The sequence below is a fragment of the Pyrenophora tritici-repentis genome, chromosome 10 (assembly GCF_003171515.1).
Source record: "Pyrenophora tritici-repentis strain M4 chromosome 10, whole genome shotgun sequence".
Lineage (NCBI taxonomy): Eukaryota > Fungi > Ascomycota > Dothideomycetes > Pleosporales > Pleosporaceae > Pyrenophora > Pyrenophora tritici-repentis.
In genome coordinates, this window is record NC_089399.1 from 455,114 (window position 1) to 470,123 (window position 15,010).

Here is a 15,010-nt window from a genome sequence, read left to right on the forward strand (position 1 = left end):
GCAATGGCTGATAGAATGTGCCGGTGTAACGCCACGATGCAGAGATAGACGAAAAACTAACAGTAGCTGAGTAGCATCTGGATTGGGCCATTAGCACAAGCCAGGCTCTCCCAATGCTCAGTTAAAGCTGATAAGACGCCGCCGTCAGACGTTACTCTCATCCTCACATGTCATCTACCATGGCTGTCATTACACCCCCCGAAAACCTCCAGTCCCAATCACCACTGCTCCGACTACCAGCTGAGATCAAGCACATCATTTATGGCTTATGCTTCACCAATGAATCACCGATCACCATTGAACGTGTCAACGAACAATGTGGTATAATGCCTTGTGCAACACCAGGGGCCTCTCTGCTTCAAACATGCCGCAGAATATACCATGAAGTCGATCGTCGTCCCCTATTCAGACAAAATACCTTCCGCTTCTCAGACCCTGAAGTGATGCGGTCTTTCCTTCTTGGACTTCCAGTCGAATACAGAACGCGGATTCAGGACATCGAGATAGACATGCGCAATCTCGACTCGGACCATGCCCATATCACACGCGGATGGTTGCAGTATCTGGCGATGACAGGAACTAAAACAATCAGCTCCTTACGTATCGATGCGGCTGGCCTCAAGTGTATTCGAATCAATCTCGAAGCGTGGCCCGTAATTCCCATGCCCCGAATCGAACTCTGGAATGTCCTGAGGAGCATGCTATCAGAACTCAAAGATCTTGAGAGAATAGTTGTAACTGGTGCGAGCAGGGGCAGAGGGATGGGTCAACAGCCGCCGTGTTCGCCAGTCCATTTCGTTGGCGGAGATGATGTTGGCACGAACGACTTGCTCTTCCGGATGAGCCAGTGTGTGCTTGGAGACCAGAGCAACCATAAGATTGTCAAATGGACACGAAACAACGGGAAAATGCAGCTGGAAGTGTTTTCCAGATACCAGTTGCAAGAACGCGTCGATAAACATGGATCGGGGTCGCGGGGAATACAAAATCAAACAGGTGTCTGGCCATTGTATGGATATTGTACCATATCTGCGTATGATACCTATCCTTCGACTAGCATGGAAATTGCGGATAAACAGACTAATCCCAATGCCGTCGTATAATAGGCCTTGCGGGATCCCATGGCCCATGAATTTCATTCTTGTATTTTTGAAGGCCGATGAGCCACCAGCTGCAGATGCCCATACTGAGGAACGTGAGAATGCCACCTAAAATTGCTCCGGCCAAGAATGCACCACTGCCGTTTCCCGTGAGGACAACGAATAGACCACCCCATGCGCCTGTTATCAGAGTGATGGTTAGGGCAAGATGCCCCCACGGTGACCGGGCGCGGAGCTGTCGACGGAAAATTGGAAATAAGCCATATATCTCGATGGAGAATAAAGTCAATGAAAACACATGAGTAGTGGACGGTAAACGCGAGGCAAGAACAGCCGACGCCATCATCGCAGAATTCGTGGATATTGAGGCTGGTAAGCTGTAAGAGCAACAGTTAGCCATATGTAGCATAAGGAGACAGATTGCTCATACTGTGCACCTGTGCCCCCGCTGTAATCGAAAAAGGCGACATTCATCATGAGCAGCCATGTGCTCAAAGCCCATATCGAATCACTTGTAGTGGAACGAGTGAGTGACTTGAGGATTGGACTCAGCCCAAGTAGAGCTGCATAGATCAATACGGCTGATTTTGCGGTTGCGATGCGTTGTTGAGTTCGGAGAGAGTGAGCTTGTGGCGCACTCGATGTAGATTGCTCTGTATCTGATGTGGGCACATTCGCGATACTGTCGAATTCTTGACCCATCCAGTGATCCCACAAAAGCCACGCCAGAACGGTGCATATACTAGCCCACCCGACCACTGCAATGGGAGACACCCTGTTTTGGATGATGGCTACAAAACAGCAGCAGAATATGATGACAGATGCAAGATGCTGCACGATGACTGTGGCATCTGACATGAGCGACCAGAACTCGTATGGCTGTAGCCGTGGATTTCTCTGGAGGTGATCCAGAAAAGTTGTCTCATCTGTATAGTTGTCGGGAACTGCGCAAATTAGAATTGGCTTTCTGTAAGCTTATGTGCGACTTACAAGGCTGCTTGAACCATAATAGCTTCTTATAGTTGCCTTTTGTTGGACGTGTTGCTATCCGCGACACGCTTTTTCTTTTCCTACCAGTGGTTGCAAAGGATGCCCCTTCGGGACCAAGCAGCCGATTCGCATACATTCCATAGATTACAATGTATGTCAAATGCAAGTGTGCAATGTGAGCAACGATGTTGGAGCGATTAAGAAGTTTAGTTGGGGTAGGACGCGACATCATCCTGCACGTGCGCGGTTGTTTCCGATTTATTTCCGAACGTTTAACTCATCTAATATTACATTATTTACTGTTCAGTGTTCTCCAAGCTACCATTATCCTCCTCGACTTCGGTACGGTAGCGCGACCAGCCTTCACTTGGTATTGTTCACTTCTTAGGATCCGTCCGATTTCCATATAACTCTCCACCGCAACCCGGATAGGACCTCTGGCCTCGATTGGCAAACGCTCGATGGAATCTTTGGCCTTCTCGTAGACAGAGAAAGCATGGTTTAGGAGGTGCTTACGTAGAGTCTGAATCTGAGCTTGATTCGGCTTCTTCAGCACGTCATCGTAGCTAAGTCCCGCTTCAGAAAGCCAATTCAAGGGAAGATATACACGACCAATCTGAGCGTCTACTTCTATATCTCGCGCAATATTGACGTACTGCAACGCCACGCCCATACTGTTGCCAGCAGCAACTATCACGTTCTTCTCTTCAGTATCCAATGTACTAGGATACCAATAGAAGATGAGCTGAATGCACATTTGAGCTACAGTACCTGCCACACGTTCCGAGTACACGCGCAGATCCTCCATGGTCCTGATAATTGGTCCCTGTTGAAAGGCCAGGTCCATTTCGAATCCATGCAGCAGATCCTCCAGTGGCTGGGGCGACAGTTTGGTGGCAGGCAGTTGTAGAAGTGCAGACTGTGTGCTAGGTGGGAAGTCGTCGCATATTTGGCTGTGCACTACAGACTGTGGTAACTTGTCGCTGTACACATTGTTTAGAAACTTGCGCATTTTTGCTATCCAAGCCCTAGCTTCGTCGGCATCGGAAGCGTTGTCCACCAAGTCATCGGCAACGCGACAAAACGAGTAAAGTAATAGTAGGTCCGCGCGTAATGGACCAGGAAAGGTAGCAGAGGCAAGGTAAAAGCTGCGGCTTTTGCGCTTCAGACGATTCACAGCTTCGTCGAGGCCCTTGATGCGCGCGTCATGGTACTTTGAGCAGGGAGTAAGCAGGGCGCGCATCAAAAGAACAGGCGAGGGCAACAGTGACGGGCCCGTGAACAGGTGTGGGAATGTGTACAGCACAGCGAGAGCATTGTCAAACGCCAATTGGCCGAATACTATGAGGGCATTAGTGGCGAGGAAGAAGAGAGCCTCTTCAATCTCGAGACCATCCCATAGGTGAAGTCCATATTTGGTGCCTGTGCTGATTACCCAGGTTCCTCTGCGCAGTGCCAGTGTATCCACTACCCATAGGTACAGGGTCGGGAGGAAAATGGGCAAGGCGGTATTGGTCACAGGAAGAGCCAGGATGAATTGATATGCAAGGGACCTGCTTCTGATTAGTGGCCAGAAGAAACAATTGCGGTAGTGATTGGCATACCATAACATCAGTAGGAAAGGGCCAGCCCAAACCAAAATGAGGCCGGTATATGTGCCCAGGCCTCCATGTCTAATGCATCGCCAACCCCATGCAATCAAGGCCAGAAAGAAGACTTGGCCGGCAAGGCGCATATATCGCCATTGACGTCGGGCGGCGCCGCGTTCGGTGTTGAGGTAGACGGGCTGGAAGGTGGGCCTGCTGAGGAGGAGATAGAGGAGCGAGGTGTTGTACGTCTGTATGATGAAAAAGAAGACCTCTTCAAGCGGTATATCACAGAGCTTTGGGCCAATGATAACGTGAGTGGGGTAGCTCCAAATGCCGGTGCGAATGAGGTACGAGTCCCATGGTATCGTTGAAGCAACAGCGATCTGGGGCGTCAGCACATGGCGGCGTGGTCGGCAATCAGCCGTTGGCGGTGAAAGTACATACAGAAACTAGATAACCAACTTTATACACGTCGAGCTTGGTGAAGAAGGGACGGTACAGCCAGGTGAGCAGGACAGCCGGAGGGATGGTGTACTTGAGATGACTAGCCGTCACAGTCAGCCATTGCCGTGTATCACAGCGCAGAGGCACGTCACGTACACGAGCGCGTAGTCAAAGCCCATGATGGCGCCGTTGAGCAAGAGGAAGTAGCCAGCACAATGTACTGTACAAGCGGCTTCACTCACTCGTAGATCCAATGCAGGGGGACTGACTAGACTGCGGCTGGCAGATGACAGGCACAGGCGCAGGATCTGGCGAAGAGGATTCCATGGTGGAGCTTCTTTTGCTAGAACACAGCGACGGCAGACGGGGCTGCACGCCCGAGGTCTAACATGCCATGCACCCAAATCGGCCTAGCGTACCAGTATCCGCCTCAACGTGACATCATCATCTCTCCACCCCGATCCGATTCACAATCCCAATCCGACGCGTCCGGCGCAGTGCCCGCACCACCGTGAAACCTGGCAATCGAGCATCATGCCCCCTCTTCTTTAATCCATATCCTGCCGGTGCCGCACCGAGGCCAAGGCCGCGGCGCTATGGCGAGTGACATGTGAATACCGGGCATGGCGCTTTTGTACTAATGGATGCTTGCGCCGTTGACCGTACCAGCTGTTTCTGCACCAGTTCGTCGACCGATGCTGCCAAGATATCTATACAGTCGCCATGTCCCAGACTGGCCAGCCCAACGACAAGTCACCGAGACACCCGTAAGCACCCCCCCTCTCTCTGCCCTCTTCCCCTCTCTGTACCCCGACTCTTCCCCTCACTTGGTCTAACCACCTGCCAGGTACCTTTCTGGTAACTTTGCGTCTGTCACTTCAACATGTCCGCCCACACCCGTCACATGGTCCGGCCATATTCCGGACGAGCTGCTCGGCGGCATGTACGTCCGTAACGGCGGCAATCCCGTGACTAACGACGACCTTGGCCGTGAGGCCCACTGGTTCGATGGCGACGGCATGCTCTCGGGCGTGTGGTTCAGTCGCGCCCACGATGCTGCTGCCAAGCCTGTTGTCAACTTCGTCAACCAATTCATCTTGACCGATGTCTATCTCACCGCCATCCAAAACCCCACGCTCCGCACGCCCATCCTGCCCAGCATTTCAACCCTCGTCAACCCCGCATCCAGCTTGCTGTTCATCCTCTGGCGAATCTTGCGCACTGTTCTCGTCGTACTCTACACCCATCTGTCGGGATCTGCACGAGCCATCAAGCGAATAAGCGTGGCTAATACCAGCATCCTGTTCCACGATGGACGTGCACTGGCAACCTGCGAAAGCGGTCCCCCGATGCGCATTGCCTTGCCCAGCCTGGAAACGGTGGGCTGGTTTGATGGGCACGAGGCCGAAGGTGAGGCTACCCCGCAAGACGAAACTTCCAGTCGCGACGCACAGAAAGAATGTTTTGGAGGTACCGGTTTGCTCAGCTGGATGAATGAGTGGACTACCGGACATCCAAAAGTTGACACAGTGACCGATGAGCTGGTTCTCTTTCACTGCAACTTTGTTCCGCCTTATGTACACTACTCTTTACTTCCGGCCAAGGGCAACAGTAAGAGCAAATCAGAAAAGGAGGCGATCCTCAACGCTGCCGTCCCCGGTTGCTCCGGTGGGCGGCTTATGCACGACTTTGGTGTATCCAGGCACCACACAGTCATCCTCGATCTGCCGCTTTCTCTCACGCCTCTAAACTTGGCCAAGAACAAACCGATCGTTGTGTATGAACCCGAGAAACCCGCCAGATTCGGCGTATTTCCTCGTCGGCAACCTGGTCTAGTACGATGGTTCGAGACACGCGGTTGCTGCATCTTTCATACGGCAAATGCATGGGACGAATTCGATGGTAGCGACGATGTGGTAGCGGTGAATCTCCTGGCATGTCGTCTGACTTCGGCATCTCTCGTGTTTAGTGCAGCTAACCTCCCGCCGCCCCCACACCCAAATCGCGAATCGACGACGCGCAATAGACCCATGTCTTTCTTTGCCAAGTACGATGACGAGGACCATGCTAAAGATCCTGAAAAACCATTCTTGGACGACACTTCGCCATTGTTGGAACGGAACACATCCATATCTCATTACGACGACTCAGGTCCCGCGACAATCCCCAATATACCCATCTCACATGATGACGAGGAGCAATGTCGGCTGTATTACTACCGTTTCTTACTGAGTCCTGGCTCTACGAATACGATCACCCACGAGTTTGCACTGTCGGCCATATCCTTCGAGTTCCCTACGGTTTCACCGCTCACGGAAATGTCACGCGCACGCTATGTCTACGGCTGCAGCACTGTGATCGAATCTTTCGGCGCAGCGCTAGGCAAGGCTACTAAGATCGATGTACTAGTAAGAATTGACGTGCAGACTCTGCTTGCTCGCGCGGATGATTCCGCACCTGAAGCAATCTCTGGTTGTGTCGACAACCGTAACATTGATGAGGTCCTTGCGTCGAAGGATGCCAATGATCCTATCAAGGCATTCAGGCTTCCACCCAATCACTTTGGACAAGAAGCTAGATTTGTGCCTCGCAAGGCCACAGGGCAAGGTGACGTCGCGTTAGCTGAGGAAGACGGATATCTGCTCTTCTATGTCTTCAACGAGGACCAACTGGACGAAGAAGGCGAGTGCAAACCAGACGCGAGAAGTGAGCTATGGGTCTTGGATGCGCGCGATATGCAAACCGTTGTTTGCAAGGTACAACTCCAGACCCGCATACCGTACGGCCTGCATGGCAATTGGTTCACTGAAGAGGACATATCACGCCAGCGGGATGTCCAAACACTAAGATCTGAGACCCACCACCCATCTGATAGTAGATGGAGCCATTTGCAAAAGTCGATCATTAGCTACCTTGGCTAGTAAGGCCTGGACTCTTTCTCCGTTTAGTCATAATAATAATGCCAGTACACTTATGCAAAAGTCAGCCATCATGTGCACACCGATCTTTGTACCGATTTGTATCCAACATGTCTCTCCTCGTGTATCCACACTTGGCATCGTTGTAGGGGAGCGCACACTTGCGATACCCTTCGAGGAAGTAAAACCCTCATACCCTCGTAGATGCAGCCTCGGCATCGCCGTGTACATGACAGATTCTGCCAATGGCAGTAGCGCCCGCACCCAGTGTACTGTAAACACCCCAGCACGACACACGACAGCACACGACAGATCAGCCTGAGCGCACCCATGTAGGAGGCATTTTTATGCAACGTCAGGAGATCAAAATACTGACGTATGATTTGCCGGCCAATTGCCGATTTGCGCATCATGCGATTGATGTGAAATCAAGCTCAGGAGATTTACGTGATAAAGCTTAATGATGATAGCGGGGCCTCTAAGTGGTGTGACGGGTACGGCCTCGCGCTAGGTTCTACATGACGTTTACCTCGAAACCCACCCTCCGAGCGCGATCAAGCCGTGGGGAACTAGGTGTTAGTAACCCTTTGCCGCATCCGACGTATCCGATTCGTTGATCATTTCATTCGATATGCCTGGGCAGCTCGATCGTACGAGCAGTTTCGACGTGTGCAGATCTGCTACACATATGTCGTCATGACGACTGGATGATCCCTTTGTTGCGTTGCAGGGCGCCAAAACATGATATAGCCTGGAAGCCCTGCGGCTGCCTTACTCTGACCATTGTATCTTCTTGGTATTCAGCTATTCATCCATCAAGCTTTTTTGTTACGCCATCAACAGGGAACCAAGGCCATGATGGATTTCGTACGCAGGAACGATGCTCTTGATCTCAACAGTATGCTCCCTTGGTTTGAAGCTGATCTTCATGTTCACGCCTAACAACTGATAGCCAATACCGTCAACGGTAGGACGGCTGATATCGCCATCACCACTCATGGCTCAGATTTCTACTTTGCCATCTGCGCCGTCATGGGCTTCGCTGGATTCGCGTTTGTAATCCTCGGCCAGCGCAAGGCGCGTCGCGACCGTCTATTCCACTACTTGACTGCTGCGGTAGTCTTCGTTGCCGCCATTGCTTACTGTAAGTAAACTTCAGAGACAAGATTTGTCTGTACAGTGCCCTAACGTCAACGCTAGTTACCATGGGTTCCAACTTGGGCTTCACCCCCATCCGCGTCGAGTTCTTCAGGGACGACTCCGTGGTCCGTGGAACCTACCGTGCCGTCTACTATGCTCGATACATTGATTGGTTCATCACAACTCCTCTCTTGTTGCTCGATCTATTGTTGACCGCGGGCACACCTTGGCCCACCACGATGTTCGTCATTGCTGTTGATGAGATCATGATTATCACTGGACTCATTGGTGCCCTTATCGACAACCGCTACAAGTGGGCGTACTTTGTCTTTGGCTGCGTCGCTCTCTTCTACATCGTCTACCACCTTGTTTGGGAATCTCGCCTACAAGCTAAGAAGTTTGGCCGCGATGTTGAGAGGTGCTTCCTCATGTGCGGAAGTTTGACTGCTTTCCTCTGGCTCCTGTACCCAATTGCTTGGGGTGTCTGCGAGGGCGCGTAAGTTTTGCTCTGAACATTACTATTGGGACCTTCAGTTGCTAATTCGTTTTGTAGTAACCTTGTTGCTCCCGACAGTGAGGCCGTATTCTACGGTGTACTTGACTTTTTGGCCAAGCCCATCTTTGGTGCTCTTCTCTTGTGGGGCCACAGGGACATTGACCCTGCTCGTCTTGGTCTTGCTATCAGGGATTACGATGGTGATGCCGTTGTACACGAGAAGGTTAAGCCTGTAAGTCAACCCCTCCAAGCTTATTACTCCTCTTCATCTGTCACGCCACTTCATCAATTCATGAACTTCGCTAATCACTCATCCCCATCAGGCTCAAAACCATAGCGCCGCACCCCCAGTCGATGCCACCGTCTAGGCTATATCGAGAACAACTCACAAGCCTCATAAAATGAATGGAAGGAGAATGTATTGTGGAAGTAGTAATGATGTAATATGGTAATGCAGAGGCATGTTGTTGATGTGGTCGGCAAACCCCAGACTGGGGGAAGGAAGTCGTCGATTTGAGGCTTTTATGACTTGATGCTTAATATACCCATTGGTCCTTCTTTAGTCTAATACCACTCACTCTAAGTAATCACGCTATCAGCGTTGGAAATCTACTCTGAGCGTTGAAATCATCTACCTCTAGTTGTTGTGCAATCTTTCTATGCGAATGATGTCGTCACGGGAGTGAGTGGGCTAGCAATAGCGAGGGTGAGGCGTCCATGTGCTCGTTCGAACTTGTTCAGAGATGGTGAGTCTGGTTAGCTTATTGGGCTTCTTCACGGTTGTTCACAACGATTGCATGTTAGTTGGAGATGAGAATGGATTATACAACAGCAGGAAGTATTAATGCGCTAGAGATTCACCTGCCATTACCAGTCACCCATCAACCCACCACCATTGCGAGAAACCCAGGCTCCCGATGCAACAACAGTCATAAACACACTCAACAGGATCCAAACCAACCAACTCAAATACGGTCCGTTTTGCGTACGATCCAAGTGACTTGTTGAACCTTGCTTTTTCTGTGAAGTAGTTGCTTTGCCCCATGGGATGTAAGACTCCTGGTGGCGGTCCTCCAATATCTGTTCCGCGACCAATTTTGCACCAGCCAATACAATGGGCACACCAGTTCCGGGATGCGTGCTGGCGCCGACAAAGTACAGGTCCTCGATGGACCGATGCTTTGTCTTGGGCCTGAAGCTCAGGACGTTGAAGAATGAATGGCTCAGACCGAGGATAGCGCCGCGGTCGAGATTGAAGGCGGATTTCCACGTTGGCGGCGTGTTGATTGTTTCCTCGATAATGTGGGGACCGAGAGATATCTTGAGGCGAGCCTCCATGATTTTGAGGATCATGCTGCGTGCTGTAGCGACCATGGTATCCCAGTCTTGCGTTAGGCCGTTTGTGCCTTTCGACCCTTTATGGGCGTCCGTGAAGGAGTCCTGCAAGTGTCCAACGGGTACCAGGATAACGAGGGAGTCGCATCCTTCAGGGGCAGCAGAAGGGTCGACACGGGAGGGAACGTTGACATAGAAGCTCGGCTGGTCTGGTATCAAGTGCTGCTTGAAGATGCTGTCAAAGCTTTCCTTGTAGTCTTCTGCAAGGAAAATGTTATGAGCGCTGAGTTCGGTGAATTGTCGGTCTAAAGCCCAATAGAAGGATATACTGGAGCAAGAAGCCTGGCGTTTGAGGAGAGACCGTCCAAATGAGCTGCAAGGCAGGAGTCGACTGTATGCATAGGCTAGATCTGCATTGCAGACCACCACGTCAGCGGTCAAGGGTTTCTTGTTGTCGTCCTCGAAAACAATGCCAGTTGCACGCTTGCCATCGGCTGATAGCTGGATGTTTCTAATGGGGCTGTCGAACATGTATTCTACACCCAATCGTTCACCAATATTGACAAGGGCCTCAACCACCTGAAACAGTTAGCCTTTAGTCGTCCATATGCAATCATGTGACAAACCTTGTGGAAACCGCCTATGGGATACCAGATACCCTCTGCTAGTTCGGTGTATTGTAACAGACTATACGTTCCTGGAGCATCAAACGGGCTCATACCCATGTACATACTCGCAAACGTAAAGACTCTGCGCAGCCTCTCCGTCCAAAAGTATTTACTTGCACGATAGTAGATACTCTCAAATGGGTGAAGTTCAAACAGATGCATCAGGAAAGCCGGCCGGACCATGCTAAGCAGAGAGTAAAAGTTCTTCCTCAGCACGTGGATAATGGAAACCTCGTAATGGCGATGCGATTCTTGCAAAAAGGAGAGATAGCGCTCAAAGCCATCTTTACCCTCGAATCGTTCAATCTCCTCTTTCATGATGGAAATGTCCGTCGACAACTTGAACGACGTGTCGTCGTGGAAATGGACATTGTAATTGGGTTCGCATTTGACGAGCTTGACGCCCTCTGCGTCGAGCGTCGTACCCAGGTCCTCGAAGGTCTCGTGGAAAAAGCGAGGCAGGAGTAGTAAGCTCGGACCCTGGTCGAATCTCTGTTGTAGTATCATCAGCGTTGGGGAACGTGGGCAAAGGTAGCGCAACAACGGGTCAGCCTACATAGCCTTTACGATGTATCAAGCTGCATCTTCCTCCCGAAAATCCATTCTTCTCCACTACAGTGACCTTGCACCCGGCTGCTGCGAGACGAGCTGCGAGGGCCACGCCTCCAGCACCAGCACCGACGACGATGACACTAGGGGGTTTACCCTGGCTTTCAAAGTGGTCTCCCATCTTAGCGGACTGGCAGTTTGTGCAAGGTTAACGGCACACCTGCGAGATGAAGGTTGTAGAGAAGACGCGCCGTGCCACACTCGGGTGTTGTGGGAACAGTGCACAGAGTCATGACGTCTACACAAAATCAATAAGACTAGTCAGACATGTTTACCACTTTCATGGAGCTTGTCGGCCTGTTTGAGCAGCACGTGAAAGCCGCTTGCCATAGATAAGCCGACTTCTCGTCGCGGTCGCGGTGGTGCTATTCCTCCGCCCCCGCACGACGACGGATAGCTCGGAAATCACCCGAACTTTGACGCGAATAGCTCTTTCCACGCGCCGAGCTTTTGCATGTTTTGATTCGTGAAGGCTTGGCGAATCAACAGATGATTGCTTGGCAGGACGAGAATGAGCTGACATGATGTCACGCTTTTGCAACAACGGCCGTACACGGGACTCAGCGGCATATAGGCAAGTGTTGTTATCATATTCAAAGAGGCTAAATCGATGAATTAAAAGTTACTATTAGCCAATTGGCTGATTACTTTAATCGTATATGCTTAGAATATTAGTAGAGTTCGTGTACTCTGGCTGACATTCCTCGGTATAGCCACCGAAAAGCTCACTCCTCTCCTGGATGAACTTCTCAAATGCGGGTTTTGAGCAGCTCTGTCCTGGTCCATCAGTGCAAGACATCTGCTGCGCATCCCGGTTGACGAGGACGCGGAAGTAGTCGCCTGCATCGAAACCATAGCTATCGCATGTCATCTTCTCAATGACAAAGTTGGACAAGAAAGGCAGGATCTTTGATGACTTCCAGGCCCGGCCGTAGTTTGGTCTGTCAAGCGGCATGGTGCCATTGACGTCGTTTGATCCGGAATAGGCACTGTTGTTAAACAGGCCCATTGCAACAGCGACCGTAGGGGGCAACTCTCGATGCGTGAAAGAGACGTAGAGATCCTGGTCGGCGTCGTCGGAGAGCAGCATTTGGGCAGAAGCGTTTAGCCACGGCATGCCAAGCGCGCCAGCGAGTTGCTGACTTCCGTATCCAGTGTTGTAAAAGTACATGATATCATTCATGTACTCAAACGACAGCCACTCGTCCTGAGAAAAGACGTCGAGAGAGCAGAAGGGCGAATCGCCTCTAATGACAGTTTCGTATCCGCACAGCTGTTGCATAGCTACGACATCGTCGGCGGTGAAGTTGAAGCTAGGGGCGTAGGCCTGTAGACGTTCGATGATAGGCTTGGTGTAAATCTCTTGGTATTCCTGAAAGGGTCAGTTGGTTCTGTGATATTGGATTGCACTACTCACCGATGATTGCTCACTGCCAAAAGAAGAGCTATACTTTGGACATCCCTTGTATGGAGTCAGGGAATCGGCGCCCCGTGCTTTATCCTCGCGCACAGGAACAAGCTTCGTGTTGTTGCTTTCAGCGACGAGACCGTCAATGAAGGATGATGCACTAAGTTCAGTCCTCTCGGCTGTCGACGCCCATACACGTTTGGGGTCCTTGAAGCTGGGGTAGCGCATGCGAACATCGACACCGAGCTTATACGACTCGAGCCTCCCGACCGCAGTGAGGTCCTCTAGCTCGCTGTCGGAGATGGGCGTCTTCCATCGAGCGAGAAAGTCCAGGGGGCCTGCGCTTCGCCAATCTGCCGTCGTGTTCTTGAGCTTGTCGGTGAAGGGTTCGATGTACTCTTCGTAGTCGAAATCATTGGCATAGATTGCGGCATGACGGATCAGGTACGATGCACGCGTTACATTGCAACCTTGTGGTGGCTTAGGGTCGAGCTGCGGCTCCTCAAAGTAGGGCGCGATGCCAGCGAGGTGTCGCAGAGGGTCGAACGAGTAGCCTGTATGCGCGCCGGCTGCATTAGCGACAATGAGGAGCGATAGGAGAGCAGCCTGCATGGTGGAAAAGAGCGCTGTAATGCGAGCCTAGATGCACTTGCAAAAGACATGCGCACTGCGCCGCCTTTAAGGCCTACAAAACAAAACGATGTCATCTCCGGCAAAAACATGCCAGCTACCAGCGGTGGGGAACGTATACAAAAAGCCTGGCAGCGCTTCCTGCAATTACGTGAAGGGTGTAGAATGACGATGTTGGCCAGGAACGAAGCCAATCGCAAGTCTAGAAATCAAGCTTGGACGCACGTCAGCCACGTCAGCCACCTTTTGGCGATTCGTGCTGCAGATCTTTACCTAGACACGCGATGAAACTCTATTCCAAGCTTCCAACATCTTGTGCAGGTTGCGATGCTCACCCAAACCCAAAACTATTTCACTCATAGGCGCAAAGGCACCAGGACTGATTAATACACCCAAGAAAGCCTGCTGGTATTGGATGATACAAATATGTTTTACACGAAAAATGTACAAGGCTCCGCCCAGCGTCCACCCTTCGACATCAATTAAACTATGATACCCGTCCGTCGCTGTAGCAGCTGTAACTTGAGCTCCAGTGTTTGGCACTCGTTCTCCTTGCGGTGGAGATCTCTCAGTAGTACTTCCTTTTCGGATCGAAGAGCCTGCATCCTGCCTCCGACGCCCTCGCGGTAGCTCATATGTTCCTCGAGCAGCGCCTCGATTCGCTGCCAGCCCGTCAGACTCTCCGATGAGGCACCAGCCGGTATCCGCTCGAATTCGCTGTCGTCGGTTCTGATTCTCAGTCCATTTCCGCCGCCCGAGGCTGTCCACGCTTGTGTTGTTACGCGGTTTAGGTCATCGATGCTGCCACCAGCCTTCGATATCTCCAGTTGTGCCACGAGGTCAGAGTTTCTCCGCTCCAGTTCCAGAGCGCGCTGCTCAAGAGCTGCAACCTTGGCTGCTGTGAAGAGGTCCGATGTGTCACGTCGCTCAAAGACACTTCCTGGGCGTCCCCGGCTTGGGCTAGAACGTCCGGTTTGCGCCTGAAACCGCTCCAACTCTCTCGTCTTCTCCGCAAGCTTGGATCGTACAATCTGGACGTTTTGTAGATCCTCGTCCCGTAGCTTCTTTGTCGCGTCCAACTCGCGGCGACAGCTTGCAAGCAATCCCTGCATGAAATGTTAGTATGCAGCTTGTGGTCAGGGAAAATTGCACACTTACGCGAATCTTGATGTTGTTCTCCACATCCTCGTCACGGAGGCTCCAGATAGCCTCGTGCCGTTTCCACCAGATCTTCTTCTCGTCTTCTAACGCCTTAAGACGTGACATGGTTTCCTTGTACTCTTCAGGGTTGACAGATATCGCAGAGTTCTCCTGCTCGATGTAGATGAGCTTGGACATCAAGGCGGCGAGTTGTGATTCCAGAGGTCCCGGAACATGTGGTGCTGGGTTAGGCGATGTTGGCTCCCGACCCGTTTGGCTCATCTTGATGGCGGAATGGGATATTTGGGACATTGGTGCCTTCACTGGGTATGGGATATCATCTTCATCGCCGTCCAGCGTGGATGACCGTGATGTCGCGTCATCGTCTATCGGCCGCTCTACGTAAGTGCGTGGAGATTGGTAGGGAATGTTCGTGATCGGAGGTGCCAGTTTTGCAATATGCTCGACCTTACTGTCCAACTTTGGTGGGGCTACGTTCATAATTGGCTGCGGTGCTGATGGCGGTGCATGCCATACAGGCGG

The 15,010-nt window shown here is 51.5% G+C and overlaps 7 protein-coding genes across 7 annotated transcripts; 2 read left to right on the forward strand and 5 right to left on the reverse strand.

Moving 5' to 3' along the window:
• Positions 1 to 1,442: 1,442 nt before the first annotated feature.
• PtrM4_039970 (uncharacterized protein) lies at positions 1,443 to 2,226 on the reverse strand (the record flags this gene model as incomplete). Its single annotated transcript, XM_066104356.1, has 2 exons — positions 1,443 to 2,044; positions 2,091 to 2,226. The coding sequence occupies 2 exons, from the start codon at positions 2,224 to 2,226 to the stop codon at positions 1,443 to 1,445; spliced, it is 738 nt and encodes a 245-aa protein (XP_065958920.1).
• Positions 2,227 to 2,382: 156 nt separating this feature from the next.
• Positions 2,383 to 4,302, reverse strand: PtrM4_039980 (ERG9, Phytoene-squalene synthetase; the record flags this gene model as incomplete). Its single annotated transcript, XM_001937663.2, has 4 exons — positions 2,383 to 3,643; positions 3,695 to 4,062; positions 4,124 to 4,223; positions 4,280 to 4,302. 4 exons carry the CDS (start codon positions 4,300 to 4,302, stop codon positions 2,383 to 2,385), a joined length of 1,752 nt encoding a protein of 583 aa, XP_001937698.1.
• Positions 4,303 to 4,846: 544 nt separating this feature from the next.
• PtrM4_039990 (putative carotenoid oxygenase) lies at positions 4,847 to 7,044 on the forward strand (the record flags this gene model as incomplete). The annotated part of the gene is made up of 2 exons (XM_066104357.1): positions 4,847 to 4,890; positions 4,971 to 7,044. 2 exons carry the CDS (start codon positions 4,847 to 4,849, stop codon positions 7,042 to 7,044), a joined length of 2,118 nt encoding a protein of 705 aa, XP_065958921.1.
• Positions 7,045 to 7,899: 855 nt separating this feature from the next.
• On the forward strand, positions 7,900 to 9,045 carry PtrM4_040000 (Bacteriorhodopsin; the record flags this gene model as incomplete). Its single annotated transcript, XM_001937661.2, has 5 exons — positions 7,900 to 7,939; positions 7,994 to 8,185; positions 8,242 to 8,677; positions 8,735 to 8,909; positions 9,001 to 9,045. 5 exons carry the CDS (start codon positions 7,900 to 7,902, stop codon positions 9,043 to 9,045), a joined length of 888 nt encoding a protein of 295 aa, XP_001937696.1.
• A 499-nt stretch (positions 9,046 to 9,544) lies between these two features.
• PtrM4_040010 (Phytoene dehydrogenase) lies at positions 9,545 to 11,410 on the reverse strand (the record flags this gene model as incomplete). Its single annotated transcript, XM_001937660.1, has 3 exons — positions 9,545 to 10,591; positions 10,639 to 11,172; positions 11,237 to 11,410. The coding sequence occupies 3 exons, from the start codon at positions 11,408 to 11,410 to the stop codon at positions 9,545 to 9,547; spliced, it is 1,755 nt and encodes a 584-aa protein (XP_001937695.1).
• Positions 11,411 to 11,938: 528 nt separating this feature from the next.
• Positions 11,939 to 13,309, reverse strand: PtrM4_040020 (repressible acid phosphatase; the record flags this gene model as incomplete). Its single annotated transcript, XM_001937659.2, has 2 exons — positions 11,939 to 12,661; positions 12,707 to 13,309. The coding sequence occupies 2 exons, from the start codon at positions 13,307 to 13,309 to the stop codon at positions 11,939 to 11,941; spliced, it is 1,326 nt and encodes a 441-aa protein (XP_001937694.1).
• Positions 13,310 to 13,809: 500 nt separating this feature from the next.
• PtrM4_040030 (AAA-27 domain containing protein) lies at positions 13,810 to 14,968 on the reverse strand (the record flags this gene model as incomplete). Its single annotated transcript, XM_001937658.2, has 2 exons — positions 13,810 to 14,433; positions 14,486 to 14,968. The coding sequence occupies 2 exons, from the start codon at positions 14,966 to 14,968 to the stop codon at positions 13,810 to 13,812; spliced, it is 1,107 nt and encodes a 368-aa protein (XP_001937693.2).
• Positions 14,969 to 15,010: the final 42 nt, after the last annotated feature.